The sequence below is a fragment of the Portunus trituberculatus genome, chromosome 7, assembly GCF_017591435.1.
Source record: "Portunus trituberculatus isolate SZX2019 chromosome 7, ASM1759143v1, whole genome shotgun sequence".
NCBI lineage: Eukaryota > Metazoa > Arthropoda > Malacostraca > Decapoda > Portunidae > Portunus > Portunus trituberculatus.
The window spans coordinates 7,509,044-7,516,543 of NC_059261.1; the positions used below are offsets into that span (position 1 = coordinate 7,509,044).

The window sequence follows — 7,500 nt, forward strand, 5'->3', positions numbered from 1 at the left end:
CTCTCTCTCTCTCTCTCTCTCTCTCTCTCTCTCTCTCTCTCTCTCTCTCTGTTTGACTGTTTATCTATCAATCAATATTCTTCAGCAGATTCTCTCTCTCTCTCTCTCTCTCTCTCTCTCTCTCTCTCTCTCTCTCTCTCTCTCTCTCTCTCTCTCTCTCTCTCTCTCTCAGACAATTGTTATCAGTACACCGCCATGTCTTTGACCCTGAGAACTGATAAGATAAGCACTATCTTTCTATCTTACTATCTTTAATATCACTGTCTCACTAAGCCTCTCCTTTGCGTAACTCCCTCCCCGCACTGCCCTCAACTACCCAATTGCTCCCTGCTGCCTTGTTTATGTACGAGGAGAAGCTGGCCAAGGGTAACACGAAGCTAAGAAAATAAATAAATACAGGCCTACTTTTGTGCCAGTTCCCCCTTGCAGGTTCGAGAGCCGTCATAGAAAACGAGGGTGTAAAATGCCTTCAAATTTCTTCATTCTGCTTCGTTTTCTATTTTCCTGTTTTTTTTAAGACCTTGTGGGATTTATCAGGGGTTTCTGGGTTGAAACGGGTATTTTTTTGTGTTATTTTCTATTTCAAAGCCCACCCGCTAGGAAACCATTGCCAGGAGTGAGAAACCCCACCTGCACTCCAACCTTAGGCAGGATTTGAACCCGTGCGCTTGGAGACCCTCGGACATAAAGCATGCATGGTTCCACTGTACCACGGCGGTGATATGGACCTTACTGGACCTTATCTTAGTATCTTAGCTATGTCACAACCTCCCTAACAATTTCCTAACTATCTAACTGCACGATTATAGTTGTTTTTTTCTTTACATAACCTAACAAAACTATCCTTAACTGCCCCTAACAAAACTATCCTTAACTGCCCCTAACTGCCCAATTCTACTGTTTCTAAGCTCTCTTTGGCTTATCTATGCCTCTAACAGCTCAATAACTACCTAACTACACAAATTAATGCTGCCACTTTACTAACAACCCAATTAGACTGTTCCTAACTTGTATTTAACCCCTTCAGTACCAGGACGTATTTCTATATTCATTCTGGTGACTATTTGGTGATTTTATACAGCTTCAGAAACTCATGTGGGGGATTAAAATAGTGAAGACTGTGGCCATTAATCTTCTGACCTCCATAGACCCTTCCTAATGTCAATAAAATGGTCTAATGGTACACAAATCTCAAGGTAAAAATGTGTCCCAGTACTGAAGGGGATAAAATAGTGAAGACTGTGGCCATTAATCTTCTGACCTCCATAGACCCTTCCTAATGTCAATAAAATGGTCTAATGGTACACAAATCTCAAGGTAAAATGTGTCCCAGTACTGAAGGGATAAAATAGTGAAGACTGTGGCCATTAATCTTCTGACCTCCATAGACCCTTCCTAATGTCAATAAAATGGTCTAATGGTACTCAAATCTCAAGGTAAAAATGCGTCTCAGTACTGGCGGGGTTAAATGCCTAACTACCTAATTGAACCTTACCTACTAATACAACAACCTTAGCAACACCTTGAAATGACCTTAATTAACCTAACTGGACCTTCACCACACCTTAAACTGCTTCATAAACTAACGTAAAAAAAAACACACACCTTTAATTAGCAATATGTTACCTGAGTACGTGACGGGAGGAGAGCTGAGAGAGGAATGACACACACACACACACACACACACACACACACACACACACACACACACACACACACACACTCAAGGTTACTCTTATTGTTATTCCTATCATGCGCGTTTTTAAAGTTAATTAGTTTATCTTCTTATCATTTTTTATCTATTTTTGTTTCTTCTTCTTCGTGTGTACGTTAATTATTGGTGTTATTCTTGTCTTTATCATTTATGGCGTGTTTTTCCCGTTTTCTTTCTTTCTGTATCCATTTTCATTCACAATATCTCTAGTTATTATTTTTATCTATTTTTCTATTTCTTCTCTTTATTTTTTTTTCCTCAAGTTACTGCTGTTATTCTTGTCTTTATCATCTATGTCGTGTTTTTCCGTTTTCTTTCTTTCTTTATTCATTTTCTTTCACAATTTCTAGTTATCATTTATATTTATCCATTATTTATTTATTTTTTTCTATGTATTTCGTTTATTTTCTTCCTTGGTTACTGCTCTTATTATCATCTTTATCATCTATGTCGTGTTTTCCCGTTTTCTTTCTTTATTTATCCATTTTCTTTCACAATCTCTATTCATCATTTCCATTTATGCATTTTTTCTTATTATTTCTTTTATTTACAATTATTTTATTACTTTTTTATTTTCGTCTTGTTTTCTTTTTTTTCCGTGTTTGAGAATGAGAGTCACTGTTTCATCAGGCTCCATCAATCACCACTCACATTTCACCACTCCTCTGCTGGTAATGGTGACTGTGTGGTGACTGCAAATCTGACTGTCACCATTATCTTAGAAACTGTCATTATTTTGATCTATTTTCTTTAATTTCTCTCTATTTTCACTTATCACTCGTTATTTGACACTTTCCTGCTTGTGTGGTGACTGTGTGGTGACTGTGTGGTGACTGTATACCTGACTGTCACCATTTCAATTCTTTTTTTCAAGTTTATCATTATTTTCATCTACTTACGTTTATTTTTGTCTCTATTTTCACTACCACTCGTTATTTGACTGTGTGGTGACTGTGTGGTGACTGGTGACTGTGTGGTGACCGTGTGGTGATTGGCTGGTACTGCAGGTCGAGTTACCTTCTGTTGCTGACTGAGGATGTGGGAGGAGTGAAATGTAAACAACTCTTATGTAACTCTCTCTCTCTCTCTCTCTCTCTCTCTCTCTCGGAAGTTCACATTTTCTCACTCTGTTGCTTCTTTTTCATCGTGGACTAAACTATTTTTTCTTTCTTTCCTCGCGTCTCAGAAGTATTGGTTTAGTTTTGTCTCTGTTACATTTTTTTTATTCCGTTTTCTTTTACCGTGAATGAAGGAAGGGGTGGTCTATTCCAGTTTTCCTTTTTCCAATACTTTTTTTTTCTTTTTCCTCCTGTTGTGAATAGGAGAGCAATGTGTGGAGGTAATAATTAATGTGTGTGTGTGTGTGTGTGTGTGTGTGTGTGTGTGTGTGTGTGTGTGTGTGTGTGTTACAGTGTTAGTGAGAGGACAAGGAATGAATCTCTGTATCAATGTATCAGTGTGTGTCGTGTCTACCTCTCTGCAGTACACAGTCACTTTACACAGTCCCACACAGTCACTCTGGCAACCTGCAACACTCCTCCACCGCACAGCCTGGTGAGAGGCATTAAGCGCCGCGCCTCCTGCCCCACAGCTGCGTGGCGTGGGCGGGCGTGGCGGGCGGGCAGGGCGCTAGTGCATGTGAGCGGCCTCGAGGAGCTTGAGTCTCCTGACGATCTCTTCAAACAGCAGCTTGTAGTCGCGAGGGACGTCCATCTTGTTGGGGTCGACGGGCACTGCCTCCCTGGCGGCGACCCGCGCCAGCACGTCCTCCCGCAGCGCGGCGGGGACGTGCACGCGGTAGCAGCTCGGGTGAAGGCGGTGCAGCAGCCACGCACACCAGCGCGGGCGTCGAGAGGCGCTGGGGTGCCGCCTGCGTGTCTCCACCGTGACTGCCGGGCGGCGGGCGTCCTGCTGGGGCCACAGCCGCACCTGCGTGGCCTTGGTGTCCAAGCGGCAGTACCCCGCCAGACGCCGCAGCAGCGGGAAGTCACACAGCTGTTCCATGTTGTCCATGGCCTCCACCATGCTGTTGGGGAAGGCAGCAGCGTCAGCACCTGCAGGGCACGCTGCGGCACAGCTGTGGCAATGTTAGGCTTTTAATGATGTGTTGTGGCAGCAATAAGTCAGCACTTCTCACAGACTGAACCAAGAAACATGCGAGCACCTCTTAGTTCTAGCTTTAGTTTTTAGTTCCCTCCCCTCCACCCCTCACCTCCCTCCCCCTTCACCCCTCACCCCTGCTGGCCTGGAGCTACTCAGGCAGCCCCTGCCGTGGCCGCAGCGATGCCCTGCTGGACCACACAGACCACTCCCTCACTCCCTCCACACACTCCACTTGTCACTTGTTCTCCACAGCGGCCAGTGCGAGGCTCACCACACACTGCAGTTCCTTGCCACGCCCTGCCATCGCTGCCCCTTGCTCGTCCTTCTCTCTGTCTGACTGGCTCGTGTACCCCTGCCTGCCTCCACCTGTTCTTGGGAAAGGGGGGGAGAATAGTGCACCGGGGCGTGCCCGCCGGGTGGCAGCAGCACGTGGAGGCTGCGGCAGGCGGGCACGCCTCGCAGTCTTGCGCACCTCAAGTTCGATGGTGAGAGGAGATGGCGGGGGACTCACCTGGCCAGGCGCGTGAGGTGTGCCGAGGCGCGCAGCTCCCGGATGTCGCTGACGGCGAGGGCCACCAGCAGGTTGGCCAGCACGATGGGGATGAAGAGGATGAACAAGAAGAAGAGAAGGTAGCTGGTGTAGGGGAGGCGGTCCAGCTGTTCCGCTAATGGGCTGGTGACGTCCACGGAGCCCACCATCATGGTGACGCTCTTCAGGAAGAGCAGCGGCCACCTGCTGTACACGGGATCGTGCTGCGGCCGCGTGTTGAACACCAGGAACATGGTGGCGGTGAAGGTGACCAGCAGCGTGCAGTACACGAAGAACAGCTTCAGGAAGTCCTCCGCCACGCGGATGAACATGGCCACGTACAGGCCGTGCGAGGGGTACTTCCTCAGGATGAGGAGGAACTGCAGCTGTAGCAGCAGCAGCTCCACGGTGCCCACGTGGTGCTCCCAGGCGGCCGCCCCGTGTACGCCCGCCCGCCAGGACGAAGCCAGGAGGCTCGACACGCCCACGGCTGAGGTCAGCTGCAGCCAGTAGTTCGGGGCTCTGAGGCACGCCCACCCCTGGATCCTGAGGCGGTTGAGCTGCGTCACCAGCAGCAGCAGCGTCATCACGCACAGCAGCACCTGCACTCCCTGCAGGCCCCGGGGGGAGAGGCAGTGGTCGGTGGTGGCGGCGGCGGCGGTGGCGGCGTCGTGTGTGGCGTTGGGGATGTGCACGAGGTGCGCCGCGCAGCCCCCGAGCTGGCGCATGAATATGAAGAGGGTGGTGAGTAAGGCGTAGAGGACGAAGTAGAGGAGGTACCCGAGGAAGACCAGCTTGCCTCTCTTCCACTTGATGAGGAGGAAGGCGTGGCACACGGGGTGCGTCAGCAGCTCACGGTGGTGCGTCTCGATGAAGTAGGAGAGCAGGTGGCACTGCTGCGCGCCGGAGTGTGGCACCAGCGCAGGGAAGTCGAAGGTGACGGGCGAGTGGCGGCTGCCCGCGCCGCTGGTGAGGAGCAGGTGGTCCAGGAGGCGCGGCAGACCGTTGTGGGTGGAGAGCGCCAGCCAGCGCAAGGCGCACATGCCCCGCAGGTCTCTCTCCCGCAGGTCTGACCCCGCCGCCATCAGCGCCGCCATCACCTCCAGGGCGCCCGCCTTGGCCGCCTTGTGCAGCGGCGACTCGCCCTGCTTGTCGTGGGCGGCCACCGCGGCGCCCCTATCCAGCAGCTGCCTCACCACCGGCAGGCAGGCGGCGGCCGCGCCCTCGTGCAGCGGTGACCTGCCCCGCATGTCTTGCAGATTGACGGCCGCCGCGCTGGTGTGGCAGTGCAGCAGCAGCGTGACGATGGCCTGCTGGCGCGCCGTGGCGGCGTAGTGCAGTGGCGTCTGGTCGTACTGGTTCCTGACGCAGACGGACGCCCCCTGCTCCAGCAGCTCCCTCACGCCCTCCACCCAGTCCGCCTCCACGGCGGAGTGCAGCGGCGTCACGTAGAAGGGTCCGCCGTGGCCATTGATGCCCTGAGGCTCCTGACGCAGGCACTCCCGCAGCTGGTCCAGGGAGCGCGTCTCGATGGCGGCGAACAGACTGTCCAGGTGCTCGTTGACGCTGCCACGCTTGTCTCCTTCAGGACAGAGACAACACAGCCATATAACAACACCAGCAGCCGTGGCGGTGTGTGCACTGGTGTTCACATCACCCCAGACCCCCAAGCTAGCCCACCCCAAACACCATGCACTGCTCCACACACTCCCCACTCACCACTCACCACTCACCAGGGAAACTGAAGTGTCTGGACCTGAGGGAAGAGTTCATGGTGACTGTCGCGGCCCGGGCAGGGTGTGGAGCCCCGCCTCACCCTGCCGCTGGTCACCCTTGCTGCAGGGAGGAACAGACAGGGCACTGACTTGCAAGGACCATCACCCTTCCGTAAAGATGCAAGTGTCCATAACCACGCAGTGAGTCTGGGGGAAGAAAAGTGTAGGCGAACACTTTACTCACTCTGAAAAGGCTGTTGTAGGAGTGACGCGGGTGTTTGAGGGCGTGTTGAGTGTTTCTCCCCATGGAATAAAAAATGTTGCCAGTTTGTCACTAGAAGCGTAAACATAGCCTCGGAAACCCGCGTCATCACGAGACCCATTGGAGAGTAGCGGAGGTGACGGGGTGACGGGGTGACGGGGTGACGGGGTGAGGGGTTGATGGGGTGAGGGGTGAAGGTGTGAGGTGTTAATAGTGTGTTGCTAGTGTGGGGGGCACTCCCTACTCATGAATCATTGATGGTAATAATGACTCTCTCTCTCTCTCTCTCTCTCTCTCTCTCTCTCCTTGATGAGCGTCTTGGCAAGCGATCCTTTCATTTGCACCTTGAAGATCCTAATAACGTGTCTGACAATAATATCTTCTTCTGTCTTCTATATACTGTGTGTTCCTGGCTGAGTGGGCGAGACACGCTTGTTTACCTGTTTTTTAAGACTCCAGTGATGGTTTGACAGGCTGCAGTGGAAGTTATTGGGGTTTTTAAGGGTATTTTTCAAGGTTCTAGTAGTTTGACAGGCTGCAGTGGAAGTTATTGGTGTTTTCAAGGTTCCAGTGATAGTTTGACAGGCTGCAGTGGAAGTTATTGGTGTTTTCAAGGTTCCAGTGATGGTTTGACAGGTTGCAGTGGAAGTTATTGGTGTTTTCAAGGTTCCAGTGATAGTTTGACAGATTGCAGTGGAAGTTATTGGTGTTTTCAAATAGTTCATCACTAGCACGCCCACTCAGCCCGCTCCACTACTATTAAAGGTCGCTCTTGGTTCACCACTAGCAGCGTGATGAGTGACTGACCCCCTGCCAGTCATGAACCACTCTGCACAACCGGCCGCTTCCTTCCCGTCTCTTTCCTAAACGAAGGTTTGTCAAGCTTCAACCCATTATTGCTGCTTCCGTCCTGGCTACTTGGGTGATGACAAAAACATTATCAACAACAACAACAACAACAAGACAAACTACTACTACTACTACTACTAATGATAATAATAATGATAATAATAACAACAACAACGTATACTACTACTACTACTACTACTACAACATCAATAACAACAACAACAACAACAACAACAACGTCTGCTACTACTACTACTACTACTACTACTACTACTAACCAATACACACACACACACACACACACACACACACACACACACACACACAC

At 50.5% G+C, this 7,500-nt stretch overlaps 1 protein-coding gene across 1 annotated transcript in view; it reads right to left on the bottom strand.

Annotated features, from left to right (window-relative positions):
* Window positions 1-2,234: 2,234 nt before the first annotated feature.
* The window catches only part of LOC123498737 (transient receptor potential channel pyrexia-like), a 5,330-nt gene continuing 64 nt past the window's right edge, over window positions 2,235-7,500 (bottom strand). Inside the window, exons 2-4 of the mRNA XM_045246143.1 lie at window positions 6,080-6,268; window positions 4,329-5,928; window positions 2,235-3,740 (exon numbers count right to left, since the gene is read on the bottom strand). Of these exons, the coding sequence (XP_045102078.1) occupies window positions 3,344-3,740; window positions 4,329-5,928; window positions 6,080-6,119 (2,037 nt within the window). The 5' untranslated portion in view covers window positions 6,120-6,268 and the 3' untranslated portion in view covers window positions 2,235-3,343. The remainder of the gene's footprint in view (window positions 3,741-4,328; window positions 5,929-6,079; window positions 6,269-7,500) is intronic.